Raw genomic sequence first — 19,658 nt, forward strand, 5'->3', positions numbered from 1 at the left:
GAGTATATGAGTAAAAGAACATATTGCAGATCTCAAATATAATCGACTAAACTCTGTTTTTCATGACCATTGTTTAATAAATGACTGTAATATAGATAAAAATAATGTTAAAATCCTATACAAAGAGAAAAACATGTATAATAGAAAATTTAAACAAAGTGTCTCAATCTTAACAGCCAAAAATTGTATCAACAAAAATTTAAGTGTAAAAATAAATGAGAATTGGATGAAAATATTATAATATACGCAATATACATTAATGTCGATTGTAATTACTGTATCTATAAGAGTTATGCTGTTGTTAATATTAATAACAACTTCCTTTGTAATATGCAAATCAGTACAACACTGCAATGCAGTATGTAACGCAGGTACGGTTAAAAAACAATAATGTAAAAAATTGTCTATTTCGATTTTGAGATGTGTATGTGATTATGTCTAAGACTCCTGGATATTGTCAAATATATAAAAGATCATTTATAACAAATTTTAATGAAATTACTCCACTTATTGTAAAATAAGTTGTGCGCGCCAATTAAGACCTTGTATGTATAACAGATTAAAAATGGATATGGTAAGAAATATACATTATTTTAATTGTATTTTGTAAGATATTTTATGTAATGTTTTTAAAAATTGTATTTTTTTAGTTGACTGATGAGGGGCTTTATGCCCGAAACGTGCTGTTGTCACGTATCAACTAAAAATGATGGAAATAAAGCCAAGTGTTTATTTATTTATAACTCAAATGTGAGTTCGAAGTCCTTTAATTTTAAGTTATTTTTATATTAACTTACATAATAATATATGTTAAATAACACATAAACATATGCACTCAGAAATATAAAGTTCAATTTTTGTGATGAAGGTCTTGACTTTTCTGAAATTCTTGTTCTTTTGCAATAAAGTTGTGAAGTTTCATTTGTCTCTTTTTTCTTTGTTTAAGCAAATGTCGGTAGCAAAAGATTGCATCCAAGACACTTCATTTTGCTTTTGCACTCCTTTTAAAATCTGGAACATTTGCTACAATTTGATCAATGATTTTGGTTATCTTATTAAACTTTTACTAAGGAAATCTGTAGAGAAATTTTTTGGGTTCTTTGTTTACAGAATATCTATTTTCCAGTTCTACATGAATTCCATGTTCTGCCAGTTCTCGAAGGTTGTTGTTGTTAAGACTCTCACCAGAAACCTGCAGCAACTCCTCAATATCCTGCTCATCTACATCTTGTAGTTCTGCGCTGTATCGATTAGGTTGAGTTTGGTCGACCTAATGATACAGCGATAGGCTCTTGTTCTTGAGAATTCTTGGATACCTTTAGTCGTAACTTCTTCCACATTTCATTTGTGCATTTATCAGTTAATTTTTGCCAAGCAAAGTCGACATTTCCTATGGCATCTGTGATGTTGTATTTTCTCCAAAATTGCACCAAACAAACATAGATTTAATGAAAGTACACCTTTTTTCCACCTTTTGCTGATTGGTTTGTGTTTGCAAATAATCGTATTATATATGAATCAATAAAATGCCACAATAATTTAAATTGGTATAAATATTGAGCTTTTTTTAGGTTTCAAGCAGACGACATTATATCGAATCAGTGTTAAGCGAGGCAGCGTTAAGCGGGTCTTACTGTATTTTATTACAAATGGCTGAAGTGTACTGGAACGATGTTCTCAGATTTCTTCAATTGGGAAAGAGCCAAGATTGATGTTTATATATATATATATGTTGGTATATATGTGAGAATTTTGGATTAAATATGATAATTTTAAGTGGCATATATGATAAATTGCAATGTTGGTGCCATTAAGTTGGCAGTTAAATTAATTAAGACCAACTCATGAGTGGAAGAAAACAAGTTACTTTTACAATTAAGTGAAATTATTGAGCTGAGCTACAGTTTTTCTGCCCAAAAAGAAGAAGCACCTGATTCATCAATTAAGGATATACAGACTGCATGTGGTATGGTATGAAATTTCTGAAAAAAAGAAACTAGATAGTTTTTTGATTTTTGTGGGATTTTACAAAGACCTGTAATCTTTGTAAAATAGTAAGGCTGATGATGGTTTTGCCACATAGCAATGTAGGGTCTACCCTGCATTGCTGTGTGGCAAAAGGAAAAGCTATTCAATATGGTAAGAAAAAGACAGAAATAGGAAATAAATCATAACCAGAAAAATTATTGTTCTAATAATTTCAGTGAATGTCAGTAAATTGACTGTGATAACAACTGTATTTGCATTAAAAAAACTAAGATTTAAAGAAAGTACACCTTTTTGCCATTTTTTGCTGATTGGTTTGTGTTCACAAATAATCGTATTATATACAAATCAATAAAATGCCGCAATAATTTAAATCGTATAATAAAGTAAAATACAGTATATTAAAGTATAATAAAGTAATATACAGTATAATAAAGTGACTGATAGCAACTTTTAGTTGCTATCAGTATAATAAAGTGACTGATAGCAACTTTTAGCTGCTATCAGTCACTTTATTATACTGTAACAAAAATTATTAATGAAGCTAAACATTGCACAAAGACATATAAGGAGACACTCACTCATCATGCAATGTCAATACTCATGCATGACACATCAAGATGGAACAAAACATAAATTTAGGTGTAGATGTATGATGTGGCCAATAAAATACTTGATTTTTCTACTTTTTCAGCCTCTATTTTATATATCAGAGGGAAAGTATGGCAATTAGTCAAAGAATGACCCAAAGATTGCTTACAAGGTTTCCTGAAGTTCAATGGTTCTCGGATCACAATTTTCTCCAAAGTCTCTTTCCTTAAGTTTCTTCCAGGAGGATGTGACTTGATAAAAGTGTTAACTGGCTTCTCAGAGAAGTTGCGGTGATTGGTGGGTGCAGCCCTGGAGCAGATATGGGTTGATGTTCGAGAAGCTGGTTGTAAACCGAGCGAGTAGAATGAGATGGTTGAGGCAAAGTGATGACAGTCTCGCTTCTTTGTTGATACAACACAGGATTTGTTATTAATAAAACACACCTTTAAAAATCCAGCTAATAAAAATTAATAATATAATGACGTTTTTGATAGTTTCTTAACGATCTTCTTCAGTTACCATAACATAGAATAAAATCGAACACAAAAAAGAACGTAAATACGAAATTAAAATATAAATAATGGAAAAGTATATAAAATAAATGAAAAATAAAAATTAATCCGAAAAAATGTCCCTTAACAAATAAAAATAAATAAAGTCAATAATTCTTGTAAAAGGATCGCCATGCGGTAGGTAAAGAGTCTGCATCTCTATGGTTGATGCAACCAGTTTTCTTGTGTGCCTTAAATATTTCTAATTTCTCCAGATATTTCATTGTATGTAAATTAGNTTGTTATCAATTAAAAAGTTTTTGTTCTATTAATTTATCTGTATATTTATAATATTATTTATCTTTTATAACAGTTTTTTTCTTTTTGTTTTGTTATATATCTCTTAATTGTGTTACTCAAAGTTTCTTTTGCTACCTGTGCCTCCATTTCTGATAAATGATTACAGACTCAATCTAAATTTGGGATTATTGTTAACATTTCCCATCTATTAGGGCCATTATAATCCAGACCCTTATTTATAACTTCTAATATATTATCAGGAATTGTTACTTGAGTTTTGTTTATTACTAGAGATCTCTTCCATTCATTTATTTCAAGATTAGTTGGATAATCAAATCTTCTTTCGAGTTTTTTATGTTTATGAAGTTCATAAGATCTCAGCTCTTGTATTTGGCAATTCTCAATTTTTTGCTGGTGTTTAGTATTCTTATCTTTAAATCTTTTAAAGATTTAAAGATAAGTTCCTGGTAAAACCTAATAAAGAACCTGGTAAAACCTAATAAAGTACAGTAGACCCCCTATAACGCTTAGATACGTTCCACGCTAACCGAAAATTACGTTGTAGGAACGATTAAATACATGAGCCAATCGCAGCCCGATAGGTGGGAACTTTATGGACTAAGGCTGTTCGAAAGGTTTTCTTCTATAAAATTAACCGATTCTAGACTAATTCGACTCAACATTTCCAAAACACGTATAATTTTTTGGGANTATGTTTCAATTAAAACATTTTATATATATATAATATAATTAAACTATATATATTTTTCTTTGTCACTTTTATTATGGGCCATTTCATTCAGTATCCGCCCAATAATAAATAATTTCAATAAGCTAAGCCTTGTGATAACTAATAAATAACAGGGTTTATTTTTACATATTTTAATAATCTAATACAAGTTTGTTTACTTTTTAATTATAAATACAAATAAAATCTTCCATATTTTTATTTAGCTATCACCCGCACTTTGACTTTGTAAAATAAACCCTGCCAATCAGAAAAATAGTGCTAGTGCAATGCATAATATAAAAACCAGGATATGCAATTTATACAAAATCATATTTAGAATCTTGAAATATTTTTTCATATAATCAAAGATAGAATATCAAATATTTAATAAATATTTTATCATTTAATTTTCACTTAAAAAGTTATTAATTACATAGCATTTAATTATTAAGTTTATACAACTTATTTTGAAATGTCCATCTTTTAATAGTCTATCTTTGCAATAAAAAATTTATGTAACTTTTAACAGCTTTGATTAAATTAAATAAATCATTTTAAGAAACAAAATTGTAGAGTATGACATTAGTCAGGCCCCACAGAAAGACTATTATATAAATTGCATCAAATAATCAAACTGGCTAAAATTGATCAAGCTTAATAATTATAAAAACATACAGTACTCATTTTTTTTTACTTTATTTATTTATTTTTTCTCTAACTAAAAACTACCAAGAGGGGCTCTCTCTCTTCACACAATACAAAATCTAATAGATAATATCACATCAGAGTTTGAAATCTTAAGAAAAATATTTCAGTACTTAAAACATTAAAATATCATATTGAATGAGTGAACATTTAGTAGAAAGTGACAGCCAATTTGAACATTTAATGTAATTTATATAGTAAATTGTTCATGGCGACTGATTTTTGCCACCTCCACTATATTTATTTTAAACATAATTAACAACATTAATGATAGTTAAATATAATTATTTTATATTGTTATAATATTTTATATTATTTTGACTTAACAATTTTAATAATATGTATTAACAATATATATAATATAATACATATAATTTTAATGGTAATATAATCCCAATTTAATGTTTTTCTTAAACTGAAAATTTAATGCTATAAGAATAAAAATGAATAATACAAAACATAATTTTAAAGTATTTTTTTTAAATACACAACATGACTACTTGTATAGATCTTAAACGTAAACTAAGTTTACACAAATTTGTGACAAAAAGTTTCAGATTGCATTGCTGATAAAAAATACTAAAAACATTGAATTGGCCAAGTATGAGTGTAGCAAGAGAAACACTAAATTGGAATTTGATAATCTTTATATAGATATTCAATAGGATGATACTATTAAATTTAAGTATATTTATAAAATTGGGAAGTCTTATGCATGCTGACAAATATATTTAAATTCTGTCGTGAAAGCGATTTCTCAGTTCCTATTTTACTTACTAGTTATCTGGCATGTGTTCTGGAGAACAGCAGTACATAGAAGCCGGTGTTACAACAGCTGCTAAACTCGTTGGGGCAATCGTCATACCAAACTGCCATTTTCACCTATTAGTGCTTTCCATCTTTCACAAGTGAAGAAAAGAAATTATGGCAGTACTTTCTGCTTCTACCTAAGAAGTGTTTTTAAATTCAATTCGAAATTGCTCTGATTAATCAGTAATAATGTTTTAATGGACATTTTAAATTAAAATATATGAAATTCTTTTCCAAAATTATCAATTATTAATATTTAAATATATTTTATTTAATCATAGAGCTCAATAACTTAATCTTATTAATTTAATAATAAAATCCAATACTGATTTTTAAAATTTTGAAATTTTAGGATATCAAATTTTTTAAACAGGAGAAAGCACTAAAATAGGATATGGATGGCAGTAGGTTATGTTTCTAAAATTAATGGATATTTTCTAACTAGACTGATAACATTTCCTAAACTACATTATACTACAGGGATTTGTACTACTAGGTAAGGTGTGTAATTTCAAGGATGGGATTAGGTAAAGTATTATCCTATCAAACATAGCAACTACATTCAAGAAATAAAATAACTAATGGATATCTACATGATTTATAACTACATCATGAATTATTAGATTACCTGTTGGAGTAAAAAATATTGACATTAGATATAAATTTTAACAAATTATTATTATATATGTGTGTGTGTGTATATATATATATATATGCATTAGATACATAGATACATATATATACACGAACATACATACACACAAACATCAAGTATGGTTTATGTTTATTTTATTTATTAACATCTTGATTAATATTTTAATATAGGTTGGTATTAATATTTTAAAGTTTTAATTATCAATAAATTTATTATTGAATTTAAAATTTTTAATTTCAAAATTTAATTATTATTTATCAACATAAAAAAATAATTTTTAAGAATTAAAATACATTCAAATAAAAATATTTTAAATTTAGATATTGATATTTATTCCACTAAGTAGGATATATATATAAATACATTATATAACTATTTTATAATTATCAGAAAACAGATAAGAATAATTTAGAGGAATACAACAAAATCATAATCACAATTTTCAAAATTTTGAAAATAAATAATATTTTGATTCAATAGAACATAAAATCAAACAATGTAAAGAAATTTATTTCACTATTTAATTTATTTATTGATATATTAAATTAAAGTTATATTTGCACATGCTTTGTTTTAATAAAATTGATATTAATTACCAAGATTTTGTCCGAAACAATTCATTAAATCAGTATTCTCATTTTCATGATTCCTACCAATTTAATGTATATTTTAAATATATCATAAATATTTCATATAGTAAGAATCCAAAACTTGAATTATAGACATGCATCAAAACTTTAGTATTTCCATAAAAATTCTATAACAACTCTTATCAAATGATATAATATACAATAAAAACACTACCAATTGGATTTTTCAAGTAAGTAAGGAAAAAACAACCCTTTACTTGTAGTCATCTTAAAACTAATAAACTAAATATATTAATTATTCATAAACCTTCTTTGGATTCAAATGCATTTTAGAATACATTGCACATGTGAATATCCTATTCAAATTTATAACAAGCATTGACATGTAATATAATAATACGTGGGGGAGACCCCAAAAAAAACCAATTTTTTGTATAAAACTTTATTTATTAACTTTTTTACAAAATTCCTTCAGTCACCTTCAAAGTACTCTCCATTAGATGTGATGCACTTGTCAAGTCTTTTTAATATTAACCTATATATTATAAAAAATAATATATAGGTTAATATTAACCTATATATTATTTTTTATAATATATAGGTTAATATTAAAAAGACTTGACAAGTGCATCACATCTAATGGAGAGTACTTTGAAGGTGACTGAAGGAATTTTGTAAAAAAGTTAATAAATAAAGTTTTATACAAAAAATTGGTTTTTTTTGGGGTCTCCCCCACGTATTATTATATTACATGTCAATGCTTGTTATAAATTTGAATAGGATATTCACATGTGCAATGTATTCTAAAATGCATTTGAATCCAAAGAAGGTTTATGAATAATTAATATATTTAGTTTATTAGTTTTAAGATGACTACAAGTAAAGGGTTGTTTTTTCCTTACTTACTTGAAAAATCCAATTGGTAGTGTTTTTATTGTATATTATATCATTTGATAAGAGTTGTTATAGAATTTTTATGGAAATACTAAAGTTTTGATGCATGTCTATAATTCAAGTTTTGGATTCTTACTATATGAAATATTTATGATATATTTAAAATATACATTAAATTGGTAGGAATCATGAAAATGAGAATACTGATTTAATGAATTGTTTCGGACAAAATCTTGGTAATTAATATCAATTTTATTAAAACAAAGCATGTGCAAATATAACTTTAATTTAATATATCAATAAATAAATTAAATAGTGAAATAAATTTCTTTACATTGTTTGATTTTATGTTCTATTGAATCAAAATATTATTTATTTTCAAAATTTTGAAAATTGTGATTATGATTTTGTTGTATTCCTCTAAATTATTCTTATCTGTTTTCTGATAATTATAAAATAGTTATATAATGTATTTATATATATATCCTACTTAGTGGAATAAATATCAATATCTAAATTTAAAATATTTTTATTTGAATGTATTTTAATTCTTAAAAATTATTTTTTTATGTTGATAAATAATAATTAAATTTTGAAATTAAAAATTTTAAATTCAATAATAAATTTATTGATAATTAAAACTTTAAAATATTAATACCAACCTATATTAAAATATTAATCAAGATGTTAATAAATAAAATAAACATAAACCATACTTGATGTTTGTGTGTATGTATGTTCGTGTATATATATGTATCTATGTATCTAATGCATATATATATATATATACACACACACACACACACATATATAATAATAATTTGTTAAAATTTATATCTAATGTCAATATTTTTTACTCCAACAGGTAATCTAATAATTCATGATGTAGTTATAAATCATGTAGATATCCATTAGTTATTTTATTTCTTGAATGTAGTTGCTATGTTTGATAGGATAATACTTTACCTAATCCCATCCTTGAAATTACACACCTTACCTAGTAGTACAAATCCCTGTAGTATAATGTAGTTTAGGAAATGTTATCAGTCTAGTTAGAAAATATCCATTAATTTTAGAAACATAACCTACTGCCATAGTGGGGATACCATTATGTGTGATTACTGATTTATGCTACAGACTTTTGATGGTGGGTGTTTTACTGTTATTATTATTAATTTTTATTAGCTGGATTATTAAAGGTGTGTTTTATTAATAGTATATTTATCCAGTTCGTTCGTTATATATAAGTATACAGGATTTGTTGTTTATTTACAGTGGAGAGCAACTGCTCTTCTCTCTTAATACATTGATACTCTGTCTGTGTTGACACTTTGTGTGTGTTAACTCACTGAGTGCATTGTGTCCTTGGAAGATCAAGGATTATATTAATTTCCATTTTTGACTGGCCATTTTAATGGGATCCTGATTCTGATTATGGGTGAAGTCAATCTCAAAGGTGAATTTGATCTCCCAATCAGAGATGGCTGATCTTAGGACTACATTTTTTTCACAATTTGTGACTTTGCATCATGTTTTAACATAAACAAAATCTGTGTCTAGCTACAACCATTGTTTTTTCTTGCCTTCTAAATCTAGCAAATTTTTTGAGAATTTGGTGATAATTTAGACCCATCTGGAACCTCACACACCAGATAGCAGATTATTTATTTACAGTAAAACAATACAAATAATTGAAACAGTTTCATTAAAACACATGAAAATTGATGCTATTTTTATCAAAAAACTTTTTTATACAAAAGAGCTGACTTATATTGGCACCCTGGACAATAGTAGCATGTTTTGTGGGTTTTTTTTTAATTTTTTGTGCATACTAGCTAGATATGGCTTGATTCTATAAATCAGCAATTCCCAACCTGGGGTATGCGATAGGTTGTTTAGGGGTACAGAAAAAAGTTAGTTATTATGGGAGAAAAAATAATATATTATGTATCCCAAATTAATAGTATTAAAAAATTATTAGTTAAAAAGTTTTCCTTGCAACAATCACAAACTTTATTATACATTTCAAAATGCAAAAATAGAAATAAAAACTTATGCTGCCGATTGTACAGTACAATGCAACAGATCAATAAATGTTGTGCAGTTGGTCAATGGTAGTGGGGATACCATTATGTGTGATTACTGATTTATGCTACAGACTTTTGATGGTGGGTGTTTTACTGTTATTATTATTACTCTCAACAATATCCTCATGTGTTGTTTGAAAAAAGTATTTTTTATTGTTAGCAAAGAAAAGGACATAGCTAGTTTCTCCAGATTTTCTCTACAAGTGGCAATTTTTTTCATTATTTATTCAATATTTTTATTAATTTTTCATTGACAAGACTATGTCTTGTTTATAAAGTTGTACTGCCTGCTGTGTTACCAGCTTAGAGGTACGAAGGAGTACATGTCAAAAGTTGCAATTTGGCACAAAGTATTAGGTGCCCAAATCAAGCATGAATAAAAAATACCATACTTGTGGGTACTTGGGGAACTGAGAACTGAGTCAAAATAAATTCAAGATGGTGACACTCTCTAGAAACAGGCAGTGTGAGATTTGCGCATGCGTTGCTTGTTGGGAAGTTGGAAATGCCACGGGGCTAATGAAAAAAGGTTGGGAACCGCTGCTCTAAATATGAAATTCATTTTTAGTTTTCATTCTCTTAATGTTATTTGTTCTAAATTACATAAATACAGTAGAGTGTCGATTATCAGAAAGTCAATTATCCGAAACGTCGATTATCTGAAAGAAATCCAGTCGGCAAATTTAAATTTTTTCCAGTGCTGTGGCGCTGCAATCTTTGGCTATGTCTTGGGCTACGCAAATATTTTACATTTTTGATACTAAATAAACTTTTGAAGTATAAGTTTTTATTGTTTTTATATTTTTCAATATATTTATTTTGTTTGTACAAAATAAGAAAATAATTTTTAACGATACAATAGTCACGATTAGNTTCATAAACCTTCTTTGGATTCAAATGCATTTTAGAATACATTGCACATGTGAATATCCTATTCAAATTTATAACAAGCATTGACATGTAATATAATAATACGTGGGGGAGACCCCAAAAAAAACCAATTTTTTGTATAAAACTTTATTTATTAACTTTTTTACAAAATTCCTTCAGTCACCTTCAAAGTACTCTCCATTAGATGTGATGCACTTGTCAAGTCTTTTTAATATTAACCTATATATTATAAAAAATAATATATAGGTTAATATTAACCTATATATTATTTTTTATAATATATAGGTTAATATTAAAAAGACTTGACAAGTGCATCACATCTAATGGAGAGTACTTTGAAGGTGACTGAAGGAATTTTGTAAAAAAGTTAATAAATAAAGTTTTATACAAAAAATTGGTTTTTTTTGGGGTCTCCCCCACGTATTATTATATTACATGTCAATGCTTGTTATAAATTTGAATAGGATATTCACATGTGCAATGTATTCTAAAATGCATTTGAATCCAAAGAAGGTTTATGAATAATTAATATATTTAGTTTATTAGTTTTAAGATGACTACAAGTAAAGGGTTGTTTTTTCCTTACTTACTTGAAAAATCCAATTGGTAGTGTTTTTATTGTATATTATATCATTTGATAAGAGTTGTTATAGAATTTTTATGGAAATACTAAAGTTTTGATGCATGTCTATAATTCAAGTTTTGGATTCTTACTATATGAAATATTTATGATATATTTAAAATATACATTAAATTGGTAGGAATCATGAAAATGAGAATACTGATTTAATGAATTGTTTCGGACAAAATCTTGGTAATTAATATCAATTTTATTANAATTTTAAAGTATTTTTTTTAAATACACAACATGACTACTTGTATAGATCTTAAACGTAAACTAAGTTTACACAAATTTGTGACAAAAAGTTTCAGATTGCATTGCTGATAAAAAATACTAAAAACATTGAATTGGCCAAGTATGAGTGTAGCAAGAGAAACACTAAATTGGAATTTGATAATCTTTATATAGATATTCAATAGGATGATACTATTAAATTTAAGTATATTTATAAAATTGGGAAGTCTTATGCATGCTGACAAATATATTTAAATTCTGTCGTGAAAGCGATTTCTCAGTTCCTATTTTACTTACTAGTTATCTGGCATGTGTTCTGGAGAACAGCAGTACATAGAAGCCGGTGTTACAACAGCTGCTAAACTCGTTGGGGCAATCGTCATACCAAACTGCCATTTTCACCTATTAGTGCTTTCCATCTTTCACAAGTGAAGAAAAGAAATTATGGCAGTACTTTCTGCTTCTACCTAAGAAGTGTTTTTAAATTCAATTCGAAATTGCTCTGATTAATCAGTAATAATGTTTTAATGGACATTTTAAATTAAAATATATGAAATTCTTTTCCAAAATTATCAATTATTAATATTTAAATATATTTTATTTAATCATAGAGCTCAATAACTTAATCTTATTAATTTAATAATAAAATCCAATACTGATTTTTAAAATTTTGAAATTTTAGGATATCAAATTTTTTAAACAGGAGAAAGCACTAAAATAGGATATGGATGGCAGTAGGTTATGTTTCTAAAATTAATGGATATTTTCTAACTAGACTGATAACATTTCCTAAACTACATTATACTACAGGGATTTGTACTACTAGGTAAGGTGTGTAATTTCAAGGATGGGATTAGGTAAAGTATTATCCTATCAAACATAGCAACTACATTCAAGAAATAAAATAACTAATGGATATCTACATGATTTATAACTACATCATGAATTATTAGATTACCTGTTGGAGTAAAAAATATTGACATTAGATATAAATTTTAACAAATTATTATTATATATGTGTGTGTGTGTATATATATATATATATGCATTAGATACATAGATACATATATATACACGAACATACATACACACAAACATCAAGTATGGTTTATGTTTATTTTATTTATTAACATCTTGATTAATATTTTAATATAGGTTGGTATTAATATTTTAAAGTTTTAATTATCAATAAATTTATTATTGAATTTAAAATTTTTAATTTCAAAATTTAATTATTATTTATCAACATAAAAAAATAATTTTTAAGAATTAAAATACATTCAAATAAAAATATTTTAAATTTAGATATTGATATTTATTCCACTAAGTAGGATATATATATAAATACATTATATAACTATTTTATAATTATCAGAAAACAGATAAGAATAATTTAGAGGAATACAACAAAATCATAATCACAATTTTCAAAATTTTGAAAATAAATAATATTTTGATTCAATAGAACATAAAATCAAACAATGTAAAGAAATTTATTTCACTATTTAATTTATTTATTGATATATTAAATTAAAGTTATATTTGCACATGCTTTGTTTTAATAAAATTGATATTAATTACCAAGATTTTGTCCGAAACAATTCATTAAATCAGTATTCTCATTTTCATGATTCCTACCAATTTAATGTATATTTTAAATATATCATAAATATTTCATATAGTAAGAATCCAAAACTTGAATTATAGACATGCATCAAAACTTTAGTATTTCCATAAAAATTCTATAACAACTCTTATCAAATGATATAATATACAATAAAAACACTACCAATTGGATTTTTCAAGTAAGTAAGGAAAAAACAACCCTTTACTTGTAGTCATCTTAAAACTAATAAACTAAATATATTAATTATTCATAAACCTTCTTTGGATTCAAATGCATTTTAGAATACATTGCACATGTGAATATCCTATTCAAATTTATAACAAGCATTGACATGTAATATAATAATACGTGGGGGAGACCCCAAAAAAAACCAATTTTTTGTATAAAACTTTATTTATTAACTTTTTTACAAAATTCCTTCAGTCACCTTCAAAGTACTCTCCATTAGATGTGATGCACTTGTCAAGTCTTTTTAATATTAACCTATATATTATAAAAAATAATATATAGGTTAATATTAACCTATATATTATTTTTTATAATATATAGGTTAATATTAAAAAGACTTGACAAGTGCATCACATCTAATGGAGAGTACTTTGAAGGTGACTGAAGGAATTTTGTAAAAAAGTTAATAAATAAAGTTTTATACAAAAAATTGGTTTTTTTTGGGGTCTCCCCCACGTATTATTATATTACATGTCAATGCTTGTTATAAATTTGAATAGGATATTCACATGTGCAATGTATTCTAAAATGCATTTGAATCCAAAGAAGGTTTATGAATAATTAATATATTTAGTTTATTAGTTTTAAGATGACTACAAGTAAAGGGTTGTTTTTTCCTTACTTACTTGAAAAATCCAATTGGTAGTGTTTTTATTGTATATTATATCATTTGATAAGAGTTGTTATAGAATTTTTATGGAAATACTAAAGTTTTGATGCATGTCTATAATTCAAGTTTTGGATTCTTACTATATGAAATATTTATGATATATTTAAAATATACATTAAATTGGTAGGAATCATGAAAATGAGAATACTGATTTAATGAATTGTTTCGGACAAAATCTTGGTAATTAATATCAATTTTATTAAAACAAAGCATGTGCAAATATAACTTTAATTTAATATATCAATAAATAAATTAAATAGTGAAATAAATTTCTTTACATTGTTTGATTTTATGTTCTATTGAATCAAAATATTATTTATTTTCAAAATTTTGAAAATTGTGATTATGATTTTGTTGTATTCCTCTAAATTATTCTTATCTGTTTTCTGATAATTATAAAATAGTTATATAATGTATTTATATATATATCCTACTTAGTGGAATAAATATCAATATCTAAATTTAAAATATTTTTATTTGAATGTATTTTAATTCTTAAAAATTATTTTTTTATGTTGATAAATAATAATTAAATTTTGAAATTAAAAATTTTAAATTCAATAATAAATTTATTGATAATTAAAACTTTAAAATATTAATACCAACCTATATTAAAATATTAATCAAGATGTTAATAAATAAAATAAACATAAACCATACTTGATGTTTGTGTGTATGTATGTTCGTGTATATATATGTATCTATGTATCTAATGCATATATATATATATATACACACACACACACACACATATATAATAATAATTTGTTAAAATTTATATCTAATGTCAATATTTTTTACTCCAACAGGTAATCTAATAATTCATGATGTAGTTATAAATCATGTAGATATCCATTAGTTATTTTATTTCTTGAATGTAGTTGCTATGTTTGATAGGATAATACTTTACCTAATCCCATCCTTGAAATTACACACCTTACCTAGTAGTACAAATCCCTGTAGTATAATGTAGTTTAGGAAATGTTATCAGTCTAGTTAGAAAATATCCATTAATTTTAGAAACATAACCTACTGCCATCCATATCCTATTTTAGTGCTTTCTCCTGTTTAAAAAATTTGATATCCTAAAATTTCAAAATTTTAAAAATCAGTATTGGATTTTATTATTAAATTAATAAGATTAAGTTATTGAGCTCTATGATTAAATAAAATATATTTAAATATTAATAATTGATAATTTTGGAAAAGAATTTCATATATTTTAATTTAAAATGTCCATTAAAACATTATTACTGATTAATCAGAGCAATTTCGAATTGAATTTAAAAACACTTCTTAGGTAGAAGCAGAAAGTACTGCCATAATTTCTTTTCTTCACTTGTGAAAGATGGAAAGCACTAATAGGTGAAAATGGCAGTTTGGTATGACGATTGCCCCAACGAGTTTAGCAGCTGTTGTAACACCGGCTTCTATGTACTGCTGTTCTCCAGAACACATGCCAGATAACTAGTAAGTAAAATAGGAACTGAGAAATCGCTTTCACGACAGAATTTAAATATATTTGTCAGCATGCATAAGACTTCCCAATTTTATAAATATACTTAAATTTAATAGTATCATCCTATTGAATATCTATATAAAGATTATCAAATTCCAATTTAGTGTTTCTCTTGCTACACTCATACTTGGCCAATTCAATGTTTTTAGTATTTTTTATCAGCAATGCAATCTGAAACTTTTTGTCACAAATTTGTGTAAACTTAGTTTACGTTTAAGATCTATACAAGTAGTCATGTTGTGTATTTAAAAAAAATACTTTAAAATTATGTTTTGTATTATTCATTTTTATTCTTATAGCATTAAATTTTCAGTTTAAGAAAAACATTAAATTGGGATTATATTACCATTAAAATTATATGTATTATATTATATATATTGTTAATACATATTATTAAAATTGTTAAGTCAAAATAATATAAAATATTATAACAATATAAAATAATTATATTTAACTATCATTAATGTTGTTAATTATGTTTAAAATAAATATAGTGGAGGTGGCAAAAATCAGTCGCCATGAACAATTTACTATATAAATTACATTAAATGTTCAAATTGGCTGTCACTTTCTACTAAATGTTCACTCATTCAATATGATATTTTAATGTTTTAAGTACTGAAATATTTTTCTTAAGATTTCAAACTCTGATGTGATATTATCTATTAGATTTTGTATTGTGTGAAGAGAGAGAGCCCCTCTTGGTAGTTTTTAGTTAGAGAAAAAATAAATAAATAAAGTAAAAAAAAATGAGTACTGTATGTTTTTATAATTATTAAGCTTGATCAATTTTAGCCAGTTTGATTATTTGATGCAATTTATATAATAGTCTTTCTGTGGGGCCTGACTAATGTCATACTCTACAATTTTGTTTCTTAAAATGATTTATTTAATTTAATCAAAGCTGTTAAAAGTTACATAAATTTTTTATTGCAAAGATAGACTATTAAAAGATGGACATTTCAAAATAAGTTGTATAAACTTAATAATTAAATGCTATGTAATTAATAACTTTTTAAGTGAAAATTAAATGATAAAATATTTATTAAATATTTGATATTCTATCTTTGATTATATGAAAAAATATTTCAAGATTCTAAATATGATTTTGTATAAATTGCATATCCTGGTTTTTATATTATGCATTGCACTAGCACTATTTTTCTGATTGGCAGGGTTTATTTTACAAAGTCAAAGTGCGGGTGATAGCTAAATAAAAATATGGAAGATTTTATTTGTATTTATAATTAAAAAGTAAACAAACTTGTATTAGATTATTAAAATATGTAAAAATAAACCCTGTTATTTATTAGTTATCACAAGGCTTAGCTTATTGAAATTATTTATTATTGGGCGGATACTGAATGAAATGGCCCATAATAAAAGTGACAAAGAAAAATATATATAGTTTAATTATATTATATATATATAAAATGTTTTAATTATATATTTATATTTATTTAAATTGTAAATTTCTATTCAAAAGAGGTAACTGAAAATTTTAAGCAGAAAACTTTCATATTCTTTATGGGAAGACTTTCTCACTTTCCAGGCAAGCCTAAGTCTTCCTGGCTCACCCTTCAATCCTCGGAGGGGTAGTCGGGGCAGCCAGTTCAGTGTCAGCTGGCGCAACGGACGTCGCTATGGCGACCGAAAACCCTTGGTCCTCCAGACATACATGGACGCTCAAGAGCATCTTCCCTATGCAGATGATAGTAAGGCAGTGACGCCCATGTCCGAAGATGGCGGAATAGTTATTCCTGTCTATACGAACTTGAATTCTCGTCATTCCAGTTACACGTCTCACTTATCTAGGATATCGTATACCTCTCATTGTGATATGTATAACAGAGGTCTGACAAAGGAAGGTCAGCTCATATCACGATCAAGGAAGCTTCGTGGCCACTACAGTCAGGTTAATATTTGTGTTTACATTTTACAAGTAGTTCAAAGGATGACATGTAAATTCAGCATCTTAGAAAAAAATGTAGTGTGTTTAAACAAAAAATAATGTAACAGTTTCTGTGTGTGTATCAAATGTGATAATTAATTATTTCTGTGTGAAATGTCTTCTTTCAGTGTGCTGTCTTCCTTTTTTTGTTTTTTTCTAAATGTTTTGTATTGTCTGTAATTGTATTGAATTAAAAGTACATACAGTTTAAACTAGAATATGTAAGATTAAATTATATTTAGTGCACCAATATCACCAAAAAATCAAATTATGTGTGGGCCATTCATTCATATCCACCTCCATTTCCTTACACCCCTTGTGGCTCTCTTCACTGCTGGTGTTGTTGCACGTTATTGTTTCCCTTCTGTTTGCCTCTTTAGGTCTATCAGCTTCTTCGTGACTTCTGTAAGACAACTTTTACTGCCAAACAGCCTGTTATTTTCCTTGTCTTCACCTTCAGGGGGCATGCTCTTGTCTGGTAGAGTGACAACTCTTCTGCACTGCAGCATATTCTTTCTGAAGCTGTCCTTCTCTACTTCATAACTTTGTTTTTCAGATAAATATTTAGATATTTTCTCTTTGATATTTTAAATATATAATTATTTATTTGAGAAATTAATTTTTAATAAAGATTAAACTCTTGTCAACACATTTTACAATATATATTTATTTAAACTATAATAAGAGATTAAGTCCCTTGAAGGTAAAAATTATAACTAATAACAATAATTAAACTCAATAATTAAATACGGTAAACTCTCAAAAAGTTGGTTTTCATCTACACTTTGATTTCTTTCAATATTCAAATAACTTTTATTATACAAGTGCTTTTAATAAAATATTTATTTATTTTTATTTTCATTATCTTTATAATCTTTATACCCTTTTATTCTAAAATGTATAAAAAATAGTCCCTAATATAATATTTTCTCTTTAAAATTTCTTATTTTTAATGTAGTATTTTATCATCATTTTTTCAATTTTATTTTAATTAAAACTTTAAAATAATAAAATTTAAAAAGATGTATTAAAATTTTTATTAATTCTATTGAAACTGAATTCTTTATTATGGAAAACATAGAGATAGTTATCTACACTTTTCTTTTTTTATTGTATAATTTTCTAGTATTTGGTAATGGATTTATATTATTGAAATGTCCAATCAAATTTCTTCAATTATTCTATACTTTGTAATAGTCAATTTGTTGTTAACAGTGGATACAGTAATAAATAAATTTATTAGATAATAACTTCTAAAATATTAATATCAATTTTAGATGATAAAACTGGTTAAATATGATAGAATTAATAATTGTTTGGTCAGCAGTGTGTTTTTATGTAAAAATAATGAATTGCAATTCTATTGAAACAGTTATTTAAATTATTCTTCAATATATATATTTTTTTGTATTATTAAACATATTGAAACAGATTTAATTCTCTGTAAATTTTTCTTTAATTTTTTGAATTATTATTATGCAAAACTTTACATTTTTTAAGAATTGTCAATTACCATAAGTTTTTTCTGTTAAAATCCTAGAACTAGACAAAATAGAAGTATAACAGTAACAGGTGCACCTCACAACAAATATAACAAAAAAAAACAAAGAAAATAAACAGCTTACCTAAAGTCAAGGATAAAATCAGAGTTTAACATTATATGCTAATAAGCCACTTTTACATTATTTAAAATAGAAGTATCTTTTTAATAAAATTCAATTTTTGATCTAGCAGGAAATATTTAATAAAACAAATCTGTATATGTAATCTAAAAATGACCGATATAATAGATTGTTTCCATATTATATAAAAAATGAATATATCATATACAATCATAATCAGAGCCGTAACTAGGATTTTGAATGCCTATGGCCAAGAATAAAAATGGTGTTTTTTAATTTTTATTATTAAAAAAATAATAATTTTATTCTAAAAAAATGCTATTGTAAAAAAATTATCTAATGACATTTAAATATTATATAAATATAAATATAAAAAAGTTTTTTGTTATTAATTTCCAATACATATTATTTCGAAACCTTCTCGTTGGCGCCTTTATTAAATCGGCTCCTATGGC

General features: G+C 25.5%; 1 protein-coding gene across 1 annotated transcript in view; it reads left to right on the top strand.

Moving 5' to 3' along the window:
• Positions 1-19,658, top strand: part of LOC111626318 (sodium channel protein para-like) — a 303,413-nt gene that overhangs the window by 149,379 nt on the left and 134,376 nt on the right. The window contains exon 4 of the mRNA XM_023369639.1: positions 17,183-17,545. Coding sequence (XP_023225407.1) covers positions 17,183-17,545 — 363 coding nt within the window. The remainder of the gene's footprint in view (positions 1-17,182; positions 17,546-19,658) is intronic.

Source organism: Centruroides sculpturatus, unplaced genomic scaffold (genome assembly GCF_000671375.1).
Source record: "Centruroides sculpturatus isolate CEXI.00-Female unplaced genomic scaffold, Cexi_2.0 scaffold322, whole genome shotgun sequence".
NCBI classification, from domain to species: domain Eukaryota; kingdom Metazoa; phylum Arthropoda; class Arachnida; order Scorpiones; family Buthidae; genus Centruroides; species Centruroides sculpturatus.